General features: G+C 40.2%; 2 protein-coding genes across 9 annotated transcripts in view; one reads left to right on the top strand and one right to left on the bottom strand.

Annotated features, from left to right (window-relative positions):
* The first annotated feature begins 4,141 nt into the window (after positions 1–4,141).
* Klhl34 (kelch like family member 34) lies at positions 4,142–6,445 on the top strand. The gene is made up of 2 exons (XM_015992156.3): positions 4,142–6,265; positions 6,328–6,445. Exon 1 carries the CDS (start codon positions 4,286–4,288, stop codon positions 6,215–6,217), a length of 1,932 nt encoding a protein of 643 aa, XP_015847642.1. The 5' UTR covers positions 4,142–4,285; the 3' UTR covers positions 6,218–6,265; positions 6,328–6,445.
* Positions 6,446–9,145: 2,700 nt separating this feature from the next.
* Positions 9,146–20,781, bottom strand: part of Cnksr2 (connector enhancer of kinase suppressor of Ras 2) — a 246,287-nt gene continuing 234,651 nt past the window's right edge. For 4 of the 8 annotated variants that reach the window (XM_015992153.3, XM_015992151.3, XM_042269571.2 and 1 more), the window contains 2 exons: positions 12,478–12,692; positions 9,146–9,817 (listed from right to left, as the gene is read on the bottom strand). In XM_015992153.3, coding sequence (XP_015847639.1) covers positions 9,602–9,817; positions 12,478–12,692 — 431 coding nt within the window. In that variant the 3' untranslated portion in view covers positions 9,146–9,601. Of the gene's footprint in view, positions 9,818–12,477; positions 12,693–18,883; positions 20,209–20,781 lie in introns of those variants that run through there. The other 4 variants (XM_015992155.3, XM_076562774.1, XM_076562773.1 and 1 more) reach the window with 2 other exon arrangements.

A 20,781-nucleotide genomic window follows, 5' to 3' on the forward strand; every position in this document is an offset into this window, starting at 1 on the left:
AGCTTGGATGTGGGGTTGAGAAGGCTGCTTGTAGAAATTTAGTTCTATGTTTTCTTACAGAGATGAAGGTGGATGGAGGGGATTGGCAACAGCAGTTCACAGGCCTAATTGGTGAAGGGTTCAGAGAAAATAGTAGAGTTCCAATGGGTATGCTGGGCTGAAGAGCTAGGCTCAATGATACCAAATGGATCATGGCTATGGCTAGTGTACTTGGGGCACCCTGTGTCTGAGTTAGGTGGGCAGTAGTGCATGTGACTGCATGTGAGAGCCATGTAGGTTTGGTCTGGTTTAAGAGTTGGGGTCACAGTGCAGCACTAGATGTTGGACAAGGTATTAATTTCTTTTCAGACAGCTCAAGTCCACCAGACCCCACAGCCAGAGCTACGTATGGTCACTCATTTGGTTCTCTCAGCCTTACTGGTATATGTCTTACTCTAGCTGTGTAAAAAGGAAGAAAACAAGACTTTCTCCTTCCCCACATCTGTTCAATGCAACATTGCTTGTGGCAATGACCAAGACAAGGGCTGCAGATACTAAGTCCAAGAAACAGCCCCTGCTCTGAGGAGTTGACAGTCTAGTAGGGGGAGGACAACTCATAAGGAGATATTTTCACCAGAATGACCATATCTACATTCCATCAGATCTACTCACCACTGTATGTTCAAGCTGGATTACAAGGCAAGCTTCTGGGAAACCCTATTGTTTTGGTCAGAATATATGTGTTCTCTCAAAATTTACATGTAGAAAGTTAATATCCAATGTAATACCTTTGAGAATTGTGGCCTCTGGGAAGTGAGTAGGTCACTAGGGCTCTGCCTTGGTGATAGGATTAATACCTTCTGTCTTTCTGCCATGCAAGATGCAGCAAGAAGGCACTATCTCTACACAGTAGAGTCTTCACTAGACACTGAATGTGCTGGTGCCTTGAATGTTGACTTCCAGCTTCCATAACTATGAACAATGGCTTTCTTTTGTTTATACAGTATCCATTTAAGGAATGGACCAAGATATCAATTTAAGACACACATCTACCACAATTTAAACACAATGAGACTAAATTTTTTATTTAATTTTACTTAATATTGCACAGAAATAAAAATACTAACACTATATAACCATTACTCAAATGACAATGATTTTCTTGGGTTGACAGTTACACATTTTCTAAACAAGGTCTTACAAGCACACATAATGTAAAAATGTCTTCAGTTAACACACATCATCACCTCTTCACTGGCAAAACATGTTAGGTTGGGCCAGCAGTAAATACATTATTTTGATGGTAAGAGTTTCAGATCTTTCCACAGTCATCTTTACTTTGTAATGTGACATCTTGAATACAAATGCACAGTGATGAGCAGTTCTGATGGATGTGAGTTAATACAGGTGTGAACAATGTGCTGTTCAAAAAACCACACTCAAATCTTAAGTTAGTAAAATGGTAAATGTACTGTATCACCTTTTAAGTAAAGTGTGTTGCATGATTTGATTTTTATCATATATAAGGTTACATAATATATAATAGGAAAAGAACCCTGGATTCTTGGCCAAACTCTCTAACTCAATATTCAAGGCATTCAGATAAACCATACTCTGTCTGGAGCTTGTTTGGCATATTTGTATAAAAGGAAAAATGTGATTTTGGAGGAAAGGGCCAAGGTTTGGCTTAATTATCCCCCAAATTCCTTCTAGCAAAATTTAATTGGGTTCAGTGAAGGACATTTATATTTAAAATGGAGAATTGTGTAAAATGATTCATAGTCATATTTCACTTAAATTTTTTTTTTTTGAGACAGGGTCGCACTGTGCACCATTGGCTGGCCTGGAACTTGCTCTGTAGACCAGGCTGGCCTCAAACTTACGGATCCCCCTGCCTCTGCCTCCTGAGTGCTGAGACTAAGGGCATGTGACACCACACCAAGTTTATGTTTCCTTTTTGAACCAATCATTTTAATAGTGTCTTCCATCTCCACAAGAACAACACTCTCCCTGAATCTATTGTACCTGTAATGGCAGGAATTTCTGTTGGAACCTTTTTTTTTTTTAGAGTTATAGGAGTACAACTCCAGCCCCTACCTACACTCTATAATTTGGCACTTTAAGTTATAACTCAATTCTATCTTTGGCAGCAGAATCACTTTCTAAAAGATTTGTCTTTATTTGAGATGTCCGAGTGTTTTTGCCTGCATGTATGTCTTTGTACAACTTGTGTGCTTGCACAGAGGCCAGAAGAGGTTGTTGGATTCTTTGGAACTGGACTTACAAATGGATGGGAGCCACCATGTGGGTTCTGGGAACTGGACCCAGGACATGAGCAAGGGCAGCAAGTGCTCTTAAGTGCTGAGCTATCTCTGCAGCCCTGCAGAATTTTTACTAATTTTTTTTTTTATGAAATCAAATAATTGCATGTAATCAGAGACCTTATAAGAACTGATGGCTGGCCAAGTAGGAAATGACAGAGTTTTATCCTTCCTAGGACTTTTTTCTTCTATGAAATACAACTCTGAAAGACTCAGCTAGAACAGACTGCTGGGGGCGGCGGCGGCGGCGGGGGGGGGGGGTGCTGCTGCTTTTGAAAGCCTGGAAAAGGAACTGTAGCTGAAAGCAAAATGAAACAGAAGCCTCCAAACTGGCAAGAAAGAGCACTTAATGAGTTCATAAAATAAGAGCAGGATGCAGGCGATGGACAGGGGGCTCTGTCACCATTTCTGCGTTGGGTGTTTCTTATAAAAATAACGTTTTGTGTAGGGGCCCTAGAAACCACAGCTCTCCTGAATTTTGCGACTATTTGCCCATTATCTTGTCATGGCATTGAGGATGCAGCAGCTAGGTGTTACATCACAGCCTGGAAAATCAGAGAAAACTATAAGGATTTTTTTTTTTCTTTTTGAGGCGTTGCCACTCAAAAATAGACAGCTCAAGTTAGTTACAACTTCTTTCTCCGTGTTGCAAAGAGATAGGATCCACAAGAATACCAAAGAGATCTCCTCTGGGGTCAGAAGGTGGAGGGTGGGGGAGTGGGGGAGCAAATTCTGTGGAATGTGAAACAAGGCAGCTTGGGAGACTCCGCCTGCATTAGGAAAGGCACATGCCCCTGAATCTCACATCGGTGAGTGCAGGTGAGGGGCATGCGAATCTGGCCCAGAGCCTGGGTTCCCTCTTAGCTCTTGCTCGAGTCTTCTCTGAGCTGAGGCCTCCTCTTAGGTGTCAGTGCACAAAATCGCCACTTAATCCCGTTTGCTCCTGACTAATTAGGACATATTCAAAGCCGAAAGTTGAGCCTGGGGCTTCTTTCTCTGGCATAGGGGCTCTCTGGTCCTGCTCAGCCAGACACACCTCCCAACGCATCACCAGGCCGAGAGTCCCTAGGGACTCTCAGGTCCTTTGTGAGCTCCCCCCACGTCACCCTGCTCAGTGTTCGAGGGGACCCTCTGGCCCCCCCGCGGTCACTGGAGGCCAGTCGGGTCACAGAAGTCAGTGCCCTGGCTCAGGAAGCTTCCTGCCGGGCCCCTGGGCGACTCGCAGCCAGCAGCTGGGGCGCAGGGCGGGTCGGGTCGCTGCGCGCCAGTGAGCCAAGGCGAGCACTATTCCTGTCACTGTGAGCTACCGGCATGTTATGTGCAGCGCGCCCAATCACGCTTCCAACCTTCTACGCTGACTGACCTGCGCTCCCCCCAATGCCACAGGCTTTGATTTGATCCTCCTCTCAGAACAAGCTCACACCCAGCCCCCTAGCCAGTTGTCTTCGGACTGCGCGGGTGTCCACAGAACAGGTCCTTCTGCTCCATGGCCGGGAATTCAGAACCACCATCCTGCACTCCCGGAGCACCCACAATAGGGCCACATCCACTCATCTGTCCTGTTGGAGATCCAGCACCCTCGCTGGTGCACTGTCAGATTGACCTCTTCGGGTGATGGTGCAGGCCACCGCCCTCCGTGGCGTGCAAGTGTGGGCTTCCCAAATTGTGGAAGGGAAGAGGCTTTGGGCAACGCGCTGCCATGCTCAGCAGCAGCTGAAGCCAAGCCTGGTAAGACCGAGAAGACTCGGAAATCCACACCTTCTGCTATTAGAGACTTCTGGAAATTGTCTCTAGAGCATTTGTCTGAGACAGGCACGGAACAACTGCCAGATCTGGATGAAGGAATCCTAGGTTTTAAGCTGAGCAGGCAAACGTCGGCCTTTGCTGGGGGCTCTGCAGCTGGACAGCGGAGGTGGGAGTCGGTGCCACGGGATGTCTCCAGCCCCGCCTGGCTGGCTCCATTTCAGCTTCCCGCCTTGGGCATCATGAGTTACTTCCTGTCTTACTGCAAAGCGCACGGCAGCTCTCTTCTCACAGGCTACCAGGCCCTACGTGCTGAGGGCTTCTTGTGCGACGTGACACTGGAGGCCGAGGGCAGTGAGTTTCCAGCACACAGGTCACTTCTGGCATGCTCCAGCGACTACTTCAGGGCCCTGTTCAAGAGTCACACTCAGGAATCGCGGGCTCATGTAATTCACCTGCATGTGCCTTCTGCTACTGGCCTGCAGCGCCTGCTGGACTTCATCTACACCGCCTGGCTGCCCCTCTCCATGGACACTGTGGAGGACACCCTGGAGGCCGCCAGCTACTTGCAAGTCACAGAGGCCTTGGGGCTGTGTAGCCACTACCTGGAACGTCAGCTTGCCCCAGAGAATTGCTGCTTCACTGCCAATGTGGCTGCTCGCTTTGGCCTGGCTCGCACCCTGGGTGCAGCGGAGCGCTGCATCGTGCGTCACCTGCGGGAGCTGCTACTGATGGGCGCTGGCCCTTCGGGGCTACTGGAACTTAACCCTCTATCAATGAAGGTTGTGTTGAGTGCCGCCGACATGGCACGGGTGGCTGAGACGCGGCTGCTGGGCCTGGCACTAGCCTGGCTGAGGCAGGAGCCCGCAACACAGCGCCTGGCTCACAGTTCAACACTGCTTGGATGTATCCGCTTTGGCTTGGTGCCCACAGGTGTACTGAGGCGCGTGTACTCAGGATCCGGGCTTACTTTACCTACCAGGATCAAGGACCTCATCATTCAGGCCCTCAATTACCATACAACACCTTCCCGCCAGCCGCTCCTGCAGGTAGAACAGACTAGTGTTCGGAGTCCCCAGACCCGCATCTTGCTGGTTGGTGGTCTCAGAGCTAGGGAGATTGTTACTGAGGAAATTGTGGTCCTACCAGAGGTAGTTAGGAATCGGCGCCCTGTCCCTGAACCTGAACCGGAGGAAGAGGAGGAAGGAGAGATGGAGGAGAAAGAGTGGGAGCTCACCCAGGATGTGGTGTCCTTCGACGTGTACAACCACAGCTGGCACAACCTGACACGGCTGCCCGCACCACTGCTAGGCCACAGTGTATGTACCATGGGCAACTTCCTATTTGTCCTCGGAGGGGAGAGCCTTTCTGGCAGTCCATCTAGCTCCCTGGTGGACGGCCCAAGGTCGGTCACGGCCTTAGTGCACCGTTATGACCCGCGCTTCCACACTTGGACAGAGGTGCCCGCCATGCGAGAAGCGCGGGCCTACTTCTGGTGTGGCGTGGTAGGCGACAGTCTCCTGGCCGTTGGGGGCCTGGGCTCCTGTGGCGAGGCACTGGCCTCAGTGGAGATGTACGACCTGCGCAGGGACCGCTGGGTGGCAGCTGGGGAGCTGCCTCGGGCACTGCACGGTCACGCGGGGGCCGTTGGGGACCACGGTGTTGTGTACATCTCCGGGGGCAAGACAGGGAGAGGAGAAGGAGGCACAAGCAGCCTCCGGGATATGTACTCCCTCAGCCCTGGAGAGAGGGCATGGAGTAAGAGGGCACCCATGGGCACAGCTCGCTATGGGCATTACCTTGCGGTGCTGCGAGGCGCAGTGTTTGCCTTTTTAGGAAGATATGAGCCCTTCTCTGAGATCGAACGCTACGACCCCAGCACAGACCAGTGGACTCGGTTGCGGTCACTACCTTACGACCGATTCTGCTATGGACTTGCTGTGGTAGAAGAGACAGTGCTGCTGCTGGGTGGTCTCAAGTGGCGGGATTCACGCCAGGTGCCAACCTGTAACGTAGTGGGCTATGACCTTGACCTGGACCGTTGGGAGGACATAGGCTGTGTGCTGCCCTGGGCGTGGAGTGGCCTTCGGTGCGCAGTGCTGCAGCTGGCAGAGGGTGGGGAGGAGAAAAGGGAGGGAGAGCCTGGGGAGGTACTAGATTTAGTGTTGAGTTGAACAGGTGAGATATGTCTTCAGAGGAGCCAAGAGAAAGTTGTTCTTGACCTTGCCTGCAGAGCTAAGACCCACCCCCACCAAGACTGAGCCAAGAGAAAGTTGTTCTTGACCTTGCCTGCAGAGCTAAGACCCACCCCCACCAAGACTGGGACTCTGATAGACCAATTCTGAAGGGTAAGGAGGCAAACATGACTTTGGCCAAAGAATAACTATTCCCCTTTAACCAAATGGCAGTCAGGAATGGTCAAATGCAGTGATATGAAACAGCTTTAGTTAATTACAGACTTTTCAGAAAGAGAGACTCACCCTGTGCTAGAGGAGGAATTTGGAAGTAAAATAGGACCTTATTTCCCTCCCTAAAGTGTTTTCCAGGTGCCTGTAATTACTTTCATGACTTCCCTCTAAAAAAGTACGATTAGTTACACACAAATCACAGAAAATTGTTGGCTATAACAGCTCTAATAGTCCCACAAGACAGTATTACCTGATGAAATTGTGAGTGAGTGAGTGAGTGTGTGTGTGAGTCTGTGTGTGTGTGTGTGTGTGTGTGTGTGTGTGTGCGTGCGCGCGCGCGCGCGCGCGCGCGCGTGCGTGTGTGCACACACGCGTGCATGAGAGCCTTGCTTAAATGGTGTGGAACAGTTGTACGGAGGAGAATTATTTTTATAGTGCAGGGCCACGGTTATAGATCTGTTCTAACAGTTTCATATCGAAACGGAACTGAGAAGGAAAAAAATCTTGGAAAAAGCATTTCTGTGAGAAATTATTCTTGGTTAATTTTGAATTTTTTCTTCTGTTCCTTACCCATCTGCTTTCACACTGGCTAGAGGCAGCTTTATAGTTTAGACATACTTCAGCAAACCCTAACCACAAAATGCTACATTTGTCAAAAGAAAATGAACTTATTTTTAGTGGTTTGCTCCCTCCATCGCCCAAAGGCTCACAGAAAAGGAACGAGTAGGTGAAGTCTACATGGTTAGGTCAGGTCAGTGGGAAGGCAGCTTAGCTTGAGTTTTCAAGGTCTCACAGGAGACCTTGGTAAGCTCTGAACAGGTGTTACTTCTGGCTTGTGCTATCAGTGAGGTGGCAAAGTGAGAACTTGTAAGTGGGGTGGTGGTAGTGAGGGTGGCTGTGTGATTAGATCACAGAGAAATGTGGTAAGCCCTCTGCATGAAGAAAGTAGGGCTTTATAAGGGTTCAGTAAGAGCTGGACTGATTTGACTTCAGGTTACAGTGCTGCCTCTCTCCTAGATTGGAAACTAATGCAATAAAATGTACAGATATATAGTGTTAAAAGGTCTCTTTCATGCTAGGCTAGTCACGAGTCTTGTGAAATTCATTAGTTTAATTTTTACCAATCAAGTAACAGCTGACTTTACAAAAGTAGAAGCTGCTTACTAGCAACAGAGCTAGTTTCCCCACCAACTGCTTGCTGTTTGCAGGCTGTTTGTCCACTGTATACGTGACACATCCATCATTTACAGATCTTTTTAAGTGAAGATACACATTGGTCTAGTAAACATCAATATGCCTAAACTGTAACAAGCACACTTCATTTTATGACAAGGGTTTTTTTTGTTTGTTTTTTTCTCTCTCTTTCTCTCTTTTACATACACAAAATCCCACAAATTTAATGTGTGTCAATAACCATGCAGTAAATAAATGTTTTTACAAATAGGGTTTTTTTTTTCAATGATAAAAATATTACACTGGACCCAAAATTCCATACAAACATTAATGTGTGGTTTCTCATCCATTTGACTAAATATAGGATTACTGAAAATGTGCTGTAGAAAGGCCACTCTCCTGTACAGTTGTGCAAAGTCTGCAAAACGATAGTGATTTAATGTGATTTCAAAAGCAAAGAAAAAGACCCCACTGTGTAGGTTTTACTTTCTTCTCTACAGCAAAAATATTCACTGGCATATATCTGAACTCTTAGAGATATAAGTACATTCACTGAGCTGTACAGGCAACAGGATAAAGCTGATCAGAAATAGATTTTAGGATATAGAATAGTAAAGGAGGGTCTCTTCCTCCTGGAAAAACAGCAAATTGTGACTTGTACATTATGCAGCCACACACTAAAAAGCAGCAAGTCACTTTCATGCTGTGGTCACTTTCCAAAACTAGACACATAGAAATGGCAATATATGAAGAGGACTTTTCATAGACTCCATCCACTCTATAAACAGTTCAGGACTCTAGGAAAAACCTCTAAGTGCTTAATCTCAGGTCACTCAAAGTAATGACTCCCTGAATGACTGCCATTCTCTGTTCCTTAGCAGAGAAGTCTATTAACATTTGTCATCATTGTTTTCTCTATTATAACTTCTATCTGTGATGACTAAATGTATTTTACTTCCCTGCCTGATGTATAATTACAGGAGTTTAGTTAACAGACCAAGGAAAATTGGAAACTGCCTGGAAAATTGACTCATTTCAGTGTATACCTTGTCTTTTAAGAGTTAAGAGTTCAAAAACCATGAGTTTGGGCTGAAATTATGTATATATATATAGAGAGAGATGTATGTATGTATGTATGTATAGCTGTTAGCTGCCTTTCTGGGTGAGTTAAGTCTGTTTTAAAAAAATCCATTCTTAAATTCTTCTGTACACAATCAGCATTTCATCACTACAAAAATAAAGGAAGATTTAAACCAAGAAAATAAAGCAGCTCTATCTTCAATTTTGGTCTTAGTTACAAAAACATCTTACAAAGCTTTGCCCTGATACACCATGCAGTGTTCTCATAGATTTGGAAGAGTACCTCCATTAACCAGTCAGCACAAGTTAATAGACTATTAAGACGGATATTAGCTACCTGAACTTTTCTTATGTTGATGCTCTAGTTTGCTTAACTCTTTCATACGCACCTACATTTCACAAAAATAAAACTACAGCATTAAACTTTGTGCAATGTTTAAGAAAATTCTTAGAACATTTTAATAAATATAAAAAGGTTTAAATTCTTTCCCACCCACAAGGATGTCCGCACCTGAAAAAATTGTGATTTACGTTTGAAGTATCATTTATAGAAAATTAACTTAAAGGGAGAAAAGATGACTTCAGATAGAAAACTGCCTTTTTGGAGTTTGTCTATTTGAAGATCACCTGTATTTAGAATTGTTTGTAAAAGTTAATTTAAGTCATTAAAGATAGTTGATTTTGCACATGGTAAACATAAGCTGAGCACTGACAGCATATAAAACATACAAATGCTCATTAAAGACAGTGTTAATGTGACCATGTATGCTTTGTTTCATATAGTTTGGTAACATTAAAGTATAGCTTGTCAAGTGTTCAACACATTAATAAAAAAACTACCTCATGTACTTGTTCAGAGTACCAGCAGGTACTAAATGGCCTCAAGTCAGAATGCACTTACACATGTGTCTCAATGTATGAATGAGTATGTGTTAGAGAGGAAGTGATAACATCTACTTCAGAAGAAATACTTAGAGGATCATTTGAGGTGGTGTTTTGACAGATATCCAAGAAAAGGTCGAGGTACATCTGCTTCCACTGTTGGAATTCTTTAGATGTCAAGTCTGGATTGTCTAGGACTTTATCAATAATGGCTACTTCTCCTTCTCTGGCCTGAAAAGCAAAAGAATTCAATAGTTATGATGGAGGTGAACTTTTACTGAAATTTGAAACAAGTCAGTGAGCCAATAAATCCAGAAACCTCTAAGAGATGATATGCTCACATTCAGTTGTTTAGATTAAAATCATGTTGTATCTTTTTCTAACTCAGTGCTATGTCTTGGATTGCTTGTTGTCTGGGATTTACTCTCGGCCTTTCCTGTTTGCCCTCTGTGCTTATGGAAACCTTCATGTTTTAAGAAAACCTTCCTCAACTTGTAAGATCCAGCTTAAAAGTCTCTCCTTTCTTCAAAGCTCATTTAAACACCCAAAAAGAAGCTTTTCTCTCTCTCTCTCTAATGTCTCTGTAACATCCTATCTCTGCCACCAAGTGGACTTACCACTGTATATCTCTCAAGTTACTCTTCCTTCATATGGTAAACTCTTCATGCCCCAGTGAGAGGAAGCAGCCCCCCTGTTGCTGCAAATACAGAATTCTTGCCCTGGGACTATCATGGAGCCCTTTCCATAGTACTGGGACCTGATAATGAATAGTCTATTTCATTTTATAGGCTGGGATTCAGCTGACGACTAAGCTTCATTTTGGTATGACTATATGGGTATAACTTTCAAAGGCACAGGTATGAAATGTAGAAGGAAAGAATTTCTCCTGTGGAAGGTAAGATGGAGAAAGGATTAGGACAGTTTGAGAAAACCAGTCTTGTCTTTTATGGCTCTAACAGAGGGCTTAGGGAATCCTGGAAATGTTCTGCAGGAGTGAAAAGGGACACCTGTGTCAGAGTTGGGAGGGAAAGAAGACAATATTATGCCTGAGAAGCTGCTCTGGCCAGTAAGGAGACAAGATACTAAATAGGTATGGGGCTGGGAGTTGCCTATGGTGGAATCCAAGATCTAATTTTGGGCTTGTTCATGTATTTCTCTGTAATGGAAGATTTTATAACTTATTAATTTTCTAAGCCCCAAAGTACAGGGTTCTATAGCTCCTCCCCACTTTTGAACCAGCAAGGGACATTTCTTCTTAGTGACTTTTTTCATTGTCTTTGTCTTAGAAGAGCAGAAGAGTCAAAACAGCACCATGTATTTGGTGACTCATTGATTCTTCTTGAACCCAACATTTACAGTGGCTCATATTCATTGTCATAGGACAAAAATATTGTAGAATACTTATAGTGAATAAAAGATAAGAAAAGAGAGAAGAGGAAGTAGGAAGTGAAGGGAAGGAGAGAGAGAGAAAGAAAGAGAGAGAGAGAGAGAGAGAGGGGGGGGGAGACAGAGACAGAGAGACAGAGAGAGACAGAGACAGAGACAGCCAGCATACAAGGAGCAGGTATTTAAGATATTCACATAGGGCAAAGAGGGGGAGGACACAAAATGAACTCAATATTTCTGCAGACCTTTTGTCTCATATTGCTTTGTTTGAACTTATTTTTGTCTTATTTATCTTTTGCTTGTATATTTCGGTTTCAGATTTGCTTTTGTTTTGTATTTTCTGTTTTTTTTTTTTGGTTATTTCTTTTTAAGAGAGAGAGATAAATGGGGTGTAGAGGATCTGGGAGGAGTTGGAAGAGAGGAAAAGCATGATCGGAATAAGTTGTATGAAAAAAATTCAACCAAAGAAGGCAAAACCAAAATAAGGTAGGAAGGTGAGGATATCTTCAGAATAGGGTTGGTCAGTAGAATTACTCTTATGACTATTGTAGCTCTCCCTAGAATTGTGGTATTAACTACCAAAGTTCATTCATTGTTCTGTGCACTTACACAAATACCATTGAGTTAAGTGACTCTGAATCCTTGGCTGTTATTACCTGAAAATGCTTCAAATCATCGATTTTTCTACTGCATTTATCCATTTAGTACTCATCTCTATTCCAATACTACCTTCTTAGAAGGATGCTGTGGATTTAAAAACACTCCTCAAAGAAGCCCTTTGACATTTTGTGTTTTGGAATTACTGTGCTACACATTCTGTATGATACTTCTAGATATTTTGTTTTTACTTCTTATGTAGTACAGGCCCTGTTCAGGTACTTTGTAAGACAGGTCCTTTCCTCATCTACACAACCTCCGTCTTCAACTTCTGCCTCTCTGTCCCATGTCCTTACCACCTGCTTCCCAATCTAGGTGTGGCATAGGAAGAATGAAAACCCTGTTAAGCACTTACAGAAATATATGTTGGGAAGGTAATATGTGTGTTAGGAACTGATCAAGTATACAGAACAATTATGCTATGTGGAGTGAAGCTTATGCAGGAAATATTCACGGAACATTTCAAGCCCTTTACACATTCTACATGCATACCATTTGCCTTTACTATCTTCGATAAATATTTACACGACATGGTAATCTTCTCTTAAGGAATCAAAGGACTAAGGAGTAGCAGTAGCCCTGCATTTTGAGAAGAAAGTCTTAACCACATCCTATTTCCTTCTAAAACTAAGTCATGTAGCATTTAGTCAGTGACTTAGGACTTCAACAACAACAAAAACCTGACAGGATTCCCTTCCCATCACTCTGCTGCAGGTTCTTCCTATTTCCTTTTTCCTTCCTCTAGATCCCTATTTTGCACCACTTAACTTTTATAGTATCTGGCAATATAGTTTCAATTCAAGAAGGAATCACCCCAAAGGTATGCATCTGTCCATTTCCTCCCTTACCTTTAAAGTGCTTTTAAGAATTCTCAGCCTGTGCAGTTTTTCATTCATCACAGGATCATTACACCTTTTGATAAAGGATAGCTTGTATTCCATTTTGGTTGAAATGCGATGTTCTCCTATTGGTGACAGACTGGCTTCCTCCAGTGCCCTGTACAAATCTTGCAGGGAGTCTCCTAATTTTTCTTCCCGACTTTCACCTGCGAGATGAGGTGGGACTGGGGTAAAGGATGGGGAGAAGGGAGGGAAAGAGACAGATATGCAGTTTAATAAAGTTATTTTGTAGCTTGAAAAATCTTCTAAAAATTTGATTTTCTGAAAAACAGTCTAATGAATGATTAGGAAAACAATCTAATATTTAAATATCTCTAATAAGTAAAATAAAAGTAAACCAAAATACCTCACAGATGTTAGGTAGATTGGCTTAGATAGCTATGGGCAGCCAATTGTTTTAGAAGGATTAAATAGGATTTATGATTCAACGATAGCCTCTTGAGAGAAAAATAATCACATGTATCTTGAGTTCAAAGAATTAGAGTATAAAATGTACATAACATAGAAATGCTGCTTCATATAGTTTAGTATTTTAAGACAATAATTAATAAACACAGATATGCTATTTAATAGAGTTCTCCTAGTTAATACTGAATGATTTTCATTGTTTCAGACTTCCTAAGATGGAATGGTATTGGTTGGCATATATATAATTAAGATTGTCCAGTTATTTAATAGATTATTAGATTTCATGTGACTGCCATAGCAATTTTTAATACATCAATAATAGTAACGGATCATAAGTTATTATCAAAAATAATGTTTTGATTTTCAGGTAGGACCTTACTGTGTAGGCCAGGGTGGCCCACAATTCACTACCTAGCCCAGGCTTCACCCTGCAACACATGAGGCTGGCCTCATATTCATGGTACTCCTTTTGCTTCTGTCTCCCAAGTGCTGGGATTACATGTATAAGCCATCATGCTCAGCAGTAATAATGTTTTAAATGAAATTAAAATGAAGTATATGAATATATTTATAAGCAAGTGTAAGTAAATACCTGACATGTACTAACAGAATTTATAACATTTTAAAAATTCTGACAAGAAAATACTCCACTTAAGTATTTTTGAGAAAAATTAAAACAATCACAAGCATGGATTTTAAATCTAGATGAACAAATGAAAGTGTCATCTTGCTTTAAAATTGTATGAATAATGATGTTATATCAATTATAATCATATCACATTGTCATATAAGTAATAAAAATGAACTAGGATTCTTCTTTGGGGAGCAGCAGGGTCTTATTTAAGGAATACTTCTTATACTGGCCCAAGGCATAATATAGAATGTTATTCATTCCACCAGGGTTCATGAAATTTTAAGCTTTTGGATACAGTTTTCAAAGAAGATTCCCTAATTAACAATAATACTAATGAACATTTATTTGTGTCAGGTGGTAGGGTAAATACCTAACATTCATGATTTCATATGATCTTCATTTTATATCAGGGGTCTTTGCTCAAGGTCATAATCTCATATAAATGGTGAAATTAGAATTTAATTATTAAAGTGTGTATTGAATTGAAGGTGCCAATTAATGTGTGGCTCCCTTAAAATGCAGAATTCTAAACACTTATTTCATGTTTGGCATGCAATCTTTTAATAAAGATTACTAAGCTTTCCATAGAAAAGCTTTCTAATTGGATACAAACTATACACAGACAGTAATATTTCCATAAGTTGAACTCCACAGAAATATTTCTGTGTACTCATATTCTGGCAAAGAAGATGAATGTCAGAGGTAGAACACTTAATGGGGTGATGAGTTCTACCCATAATTTGTATAAACTATGGACACCATCCCTTACGCTATGCTAAGGATGCTCTAAACATGCTTGAAAATAGTATACCTAAAAATGTTCCCAAAGTCTAAAATAATGTTGTAATTTTTAAGGGATGACCTTTAGGATTTTAACTTTTTGCTCTTCTCCCGAAGTTAGTAGCTGAGCATAGCTATGATCACTCTTTTCACTAGAAAATCCCTTATCATCTGTCAACATATGTTATCATTGTGTCATATAACAAATTCCTTTAAATAAAATCTTTTTAAACTTTTCTCGGTTCATTCTCGGATGTTTTCAGTATATAGGGGAGTTTGATGAATGGGTGGATGGAAACCTATGAAAAGAATGGGTTTTCAAGGTAAAAGCAAGATGGATTCATTAGAGAGAATTTCAAATGAGAATGCCTAGGAAGAAGAAGGGAATAAAACCATCTGGCAACTTATGGTCACTAAATGGTGTTGTAAAAACGAGGACACATTTGAATACAGTAATTCTATTTCATAAAAATCATAATCCAGGAAAGGACAATGGGGAATTATTTAGTAATTATTCTATTTGCCTCAAGGCAAGATTGCATGTAAAGGAAGAAGTAATTTTTTGAGAGTAGGGGGTTGGGTATCACTAAGAGGCCTAGTAGATGAGAATTACAGTAGTTAAGGTATCAGGTGGCACAACATATTATTACTTTTTCAGTTATAGAAAGAGGGTGAAAGAAAAAAAAGGATCTAGATTATAGTTTTAGAATTTAAGGATGGCGGGCTTATTTTCACAAAGTGATTTTTTTTTAAAAGAAAATCTTTCTCATATTACCTAATACCCTAGGGCATATATTTTTTGTTACATTTTGACAAAGTTTGTTCTCATTATCTATGTCTCTATGTCTCTGTGTCTCTGTCTCCCTACCTCTCTGCTGGGGAATCAAACCAAGGATCTTGCACATACTAGGCAAACATCCTATCACTGAACTACATCTCTAGTCAGTCTCTTTGTCGTAACTTTTACTATTTTGGAATGCTGGAGCAGAATCTTGAATTTTTATACAATTTCAACCAAGTTTTACTTTAAGAAGACTAAGCCTAGATAAAATATAAAAATGACATAAATAACTATTTTAAAAGTGAAAGTCTCCCATGCCCCTTCTTAACATTATTTGGGAGAAAAGCATTCAAGCAAAAGACAACATAATTCCACAAAGAATTTGGCATGAGAGCTGTACAAAAAGCCAAGCATGGGCCTATCTCTAGGCAGCACATCTGAACAAAGAATCACAATGACACAGAACACGGAACCATTTTAACGGATAGCAGTTGGATGGTGTGGGTACTGTCAGACATAAGAAAGTCCCCCCTTAGTCCTCTACACACCACAAACATATGCAAGACTGCACAAGACACAGTAGTGGAATGAGAAAGGATGAGGGATTGAGAAGCCAGGCTACCACAAAATGTCACCAAGTATTTAACACTTTAAGACTACACAAAGAGTCCTTTTATTTTCAAAGCAAGGGGGTGAGGGGCAGAGTCACATTATAAATCTGATTCACTGTGCTCAACAGTCAAAACAACACAGAACTCAACATTCAAGACAAAAACAGACCTTTATTTTCTTTTATAGTTTTCAATTGGTTTCCTTGGTTTTTCTCAGATGAATGTCAATTAAGTCTACAGGGCTACTGTTGCAACTGAAAATATGAAAGCACCTTTAGTTTCTTCTGTTTCTTCTCTTCTTCTTCATCTCCTTCACATTCCCCTCAAGGCTTCTTTCTCTTCTTAAACTTTGCTTTTTCTTCTATAGAAGAAAGCTTGCTTTGGAAGATGAGGCAAACACTTGGTAAGGCCTGCTTCCCAACTGAATTTCTTTCAATATGCCAGTCCAGCCATTGGAACACTGGCTAAAAACCAGCTCTTTTGCAATTTGAGTGAATGTTTCTGAAAATTGGCAAAGTGTAGACCACATTCAAATAAAAGGACATATATAGGAACCTTCTGTGATTCCCATTGAGGAAGTGTATCACTGCTGCAATGACATTTTAATCGGCATCTAATTTATTCACGAAATCTGGATCTATGAAGGAATAAAATTTCCCCAGATTGGATTTACATTTGTAGCATATAAATTATGTCTGTGTGGATCATACATCAAAAAAAGTTCTATTTTATTAAAGGAGAAAGCACGTATCAAGTCCCTTTTCTTATATAAAATTTCATTGACTGGTGAATTTTAAGGTCAAAATTAAACAATTAATTTGTATTCTGCGCCAAGGGATGATCATTTCTGGCTGTGCCATACTTGGTAGGAGTGAATAAAGACCCTCTTTGGTGTCATTCATACATATGAATATATATAGTCCACTATGAAATATTAGGAATCTAGGAATATAGTGAATATTACAAAGGTTCATTGGTTTTTCCGCAGGTTGCATATGATCACCAGGTAGTAAAAAAAAAAATAAATAAATAAAGAGAAGCTCAAACAAAAGATTACCTAATGAAAAATACTAGTTTGTTGTAATGTCTTGAAACTACTTATGAGCAGATCATAATGTATTTCTCAATTGCTCCAAAATTTTTGGTTAAGATAGTCTATGCATTTAGGTTCAGTGGTTTCCAAACTTTTTTGACTGTACACACTTACAGGCTAAAACACTGGTGTTGTTCATAATTTACATACATTTATTAGTCTATATCACTCTATGCTATAAATATACACAAAATGAAGCTGAAAAGGATGAGATACAAAATTCGAGAGGAAATTCCCATTACTTTTTCCTGTATGTTAATGGTTTCTTCTTCAAAGATCTATATTGTGGCTTTTCTGTAAGACGAATTTGTGTTATTCACATTTGCATTTCCCATTCTCTATCTGCCATAATGCCTCATGCTCTCAACAAATTCAAATGGAGTGATAATTGTCTTTATAAATAAAATATTCCAAAGAAGATTCCCTACTAGGTGACTGCACAATTATTGAAAAGTAATTGTATAGTACTGTTCACGTTTCTTTGATGAAAACTAAGGACAGTAAAATCTCACTCTTGTCTTCCTATTTCCCTGGCACTGTAATGTAAACAACGAAAACAAAACCAAGAACTGGGCTCTGAAATAAACAATGGGAAATGGAGTCTTGGTACTTGTTCTGAAAGAGAATTATATTCTTTTAAAATTGGACAATGATGTCTTCATGGAAACAGTTGTTCTTTCTACAACACAGCTGTGCCATGAGCTACAAGGTTGGGAAAGGTTAAATTACAAATGATAGAGAAGGCTAGACATAGTAGTATTAGTCATCAGCCAAATCTGAGTGGCATTTGTTCTTATACAACTGGAAAGCACTTTAAGGCTTCCAGGCTAATCATATCAAGTATGTGGAACACTATTTTTGTCCCAAAGGGCAATTGTCATTTTCATTGGGACCACAGGATGATTTTTATGAATACTAATTTACTATCATGTCTCAGAGAACAACTTATTTATATATAAGGTGACAGACTTTTAGTGGACTTAATATCTTTGTGGGGTTTATACTAAAGGAGATTAAATAACCAAGGGTTTACACTATAACTTGAATTGTTTTATAGTTAAACATCAGCTATTTTAATTCATGCCTTTGTAGCAATCAACTTGCTATGCCTAATTTTGTAAAACTTGGGAGGAGGGGAAGGTAGCTTGTTATATTAGAAGCTAGTTTTTAGCTTTCCCTTTGTAGCCAATTACTTATTTAATAATTAGAAATAGTTTATTTTCTTCTAGGCAAAATAACAAAACTCCAACATTATAGTAGGCAATAGTTTCTCAGGTGGAAAAATTGATTTTAATGAGTAAAATCCCCTTCTTTGAGAGGACGAGGTGAGAGGATCTACCTACGTTGCTAAGGTTTTCCTTTCTTCTCTTTATAGGTCAGGTAAAGCCTGTACTTACAAATTAACTAGGTTCAGTGGCATAACTGTCAATTCTCCTACAATAGTAAAGCTTACGTCCATAAGGCTGTGACAAAAATAGACATACATAAAGTTTATTCTACACTTTTTCCTGAGTATGCAATTTCTGCCAAATTCTGTAGTTTAATGATAACTACATGACAGTGGTTTTATTATCAGAGTACAACAGGATTTTTTTTTTAATGATGAACAGTTCAAACGGCATAACATCTCAGAACCCTTAGCACTGATTTACTAACTCCTAAGAAGGGATGGCTCTTTGAAAGGTAAACACAAAAGTGAATGTCAGAAGCCAGATTTACCCATATAATTTAGAAAATGTAACCAATAAAAATGGAGGTCTAAGGCAGGAATTCATAATAGGGACAGCTTCAAAGCAAAACTATGGGATAATTTTATTTGAAAATCAATACACAGTCACCACACTCATTAATGAGGAAAACCCCCTAAAATTCTTCAGAATTTTACTATTATTTAGTTTTACTATTATTTAGATAGGGAGAATGACCCAAGAGAATTTCATTAATATTAAATGCCAATAAAATAAATTTGACTCATTTCTATAAACCAAGGACCACCATTCTTTAGATATACTTAAAAACACATTAAAATGGTTAGAGCACAGAGGCAATTATAAGGCAGATCAATGTGATTTTTATTCACAACACAATTTCATTTGTGAGAAAGAAGCATAGATTTCTTCTCATTAGAAAGATATTTGCTATCAAGCATACTTAGCAAATGACTTAGCTATCTAGAAAGATCTGGTACCAACTGGTAATAGTTTTATTTTTAAGTAATTTATATTTTTACAGGTATTCATATTATGCAATACCACACACTGCAGCAACAGGAAGAAAAACATTTCATAATACAATATTAAATTATTTTTCACTGCACAGTATGAAATATCCATTAATTAGCATTGAAATTATTACAGTGTATCTTATCCAACTAAAGGAAATTTCACATCTACCACAGAAGAAAAAAATAAGCAATACTGAGTCACAGGGGACCCAGTTACATATTATTAAATAATATCTGAAGCTAGTTTGAAAGACATCCAGACAAAATACTTTTTCAAATATGGAAAACCATAGCCTATAGATTTGGAATATTTTACAGAAAAAGAATAGCTCATTCCAGTTTAAGAGGCAACATCACTTCTATATAAGTGCCAAGAAAAAGGAGAAAGTTAGGAGTTTAGCTGAGGAATCTAATCAAGCCTGGCATGAGGATTTTCCTTCATTAGTGTCACTGAAAGCAGTCTGCCTTACACCTGAATATGCTTTAATAATAGAATAAACATATTAAGTTTCAGAGCAGGGTGCATACACCTTGCCTTAATAGATTACACTTAATTTAGTACAATACAGCATGTCAAGTTTTAAAAATGCAAATACACTTAACACAAAAATTTGCTTCCACTGCTTTGCCTTAACCAGGCCACCAAGAGTCCATTAAACAGACAGCATTTTCTAATTACTGGTGCTGATCCCTCTCTTCCTGGTGTCAGGAGAATACAACTGAGGTGTCACCATAGAGCCCTTCCCCAGGCAAGACCCTTTACCCTCTGTTCTCCCATAGAAAGGGCAGTTTTCCGCTACTGTGCTCCATCTTGATTGGTTTGGTCTTATGCTAGTCCCACTGTAGAAAGCTCGAATTCTTCTTAAAGAGTGGCCTGCCCCTCATAATATCCCTTTAGGGAGGCCCCAAATCCACAACACTTGATGGTCTAAGCTTTTTACAAGTCTGTTTTCTGTTATAAACAGCAAGGACGAGGCCATTTTAGTTGCTTGCAAGAGGTTGATGTTGAGTCTGCGCCGTGCCGACTCTCTTCGATCTAAATTCTCTAAACATTAGCTTATCAATCTGTGATTCCAATGGGTTGAGTGCCAACAGAAGTGGATCCGATTTGGCATGGAGAGGTTCTACCAACTCTCGCAGTGTATTAGCCTAATATAATAAAGCAGTGATACAATATGATGAAAGACCTGCGAGTGCCATTATTCCAAAGCACATCAGTATTTGTATTAGAAATAGCATCATGCAGTACCCAGGAAGAGAAAATAATGTCTAGAATTGCATATGGTTTTAATACCATAACGTCTTTCTGTTGGCATGCAAGTCTACGCCATAAATGGGACCAATTTTGATTTAGTTTTTTTGGGACGCCAATCTTCCAATTATATACAATAACTCACAGACAAATCTTTTCCCACCACTAACTTGTACATACACGTCTATAGTTTGAATCAGAAAAGCTGGCTAAAGTATTCTCCATGTAGGTGCAAAACCATCAGTCTTTAAAAAAAAAATCAAAACGGATTTCTCTGTGTTTCCTCATTTTTACTCAGTCAGAAGGTATGAAGAAGGGTTTTCTGGCTGTCTTACTGCTGTAACACAAATACACCTGTCCTGATCCAGAGGAAGTAAAATAGCCTAGCTAGAACTGTTCTGATGAGAAGGTCTCTGAGTAAATGACATAAAGTGAAAAGAAATGAAAAGCTACAACAATAAGCATGACAA

This window comes from Peromyscus maniculatus, chromosome X (assembly GCF_049852395.1).
Source record: "Peromyscus maniculatus bairdii isolate BWxNUB_F1_BW_parent chromosome X, HU_Pman_BW_mat_3.1, whole genome shotgun sequence".
In the NCBI taxonomy this organism is placed as follows: Eukaryota; Metazoa; Chordata; class Mammalia; order Rodentia; family Cricetidae; genus Peromyscus; species Peromyscus maniculatus.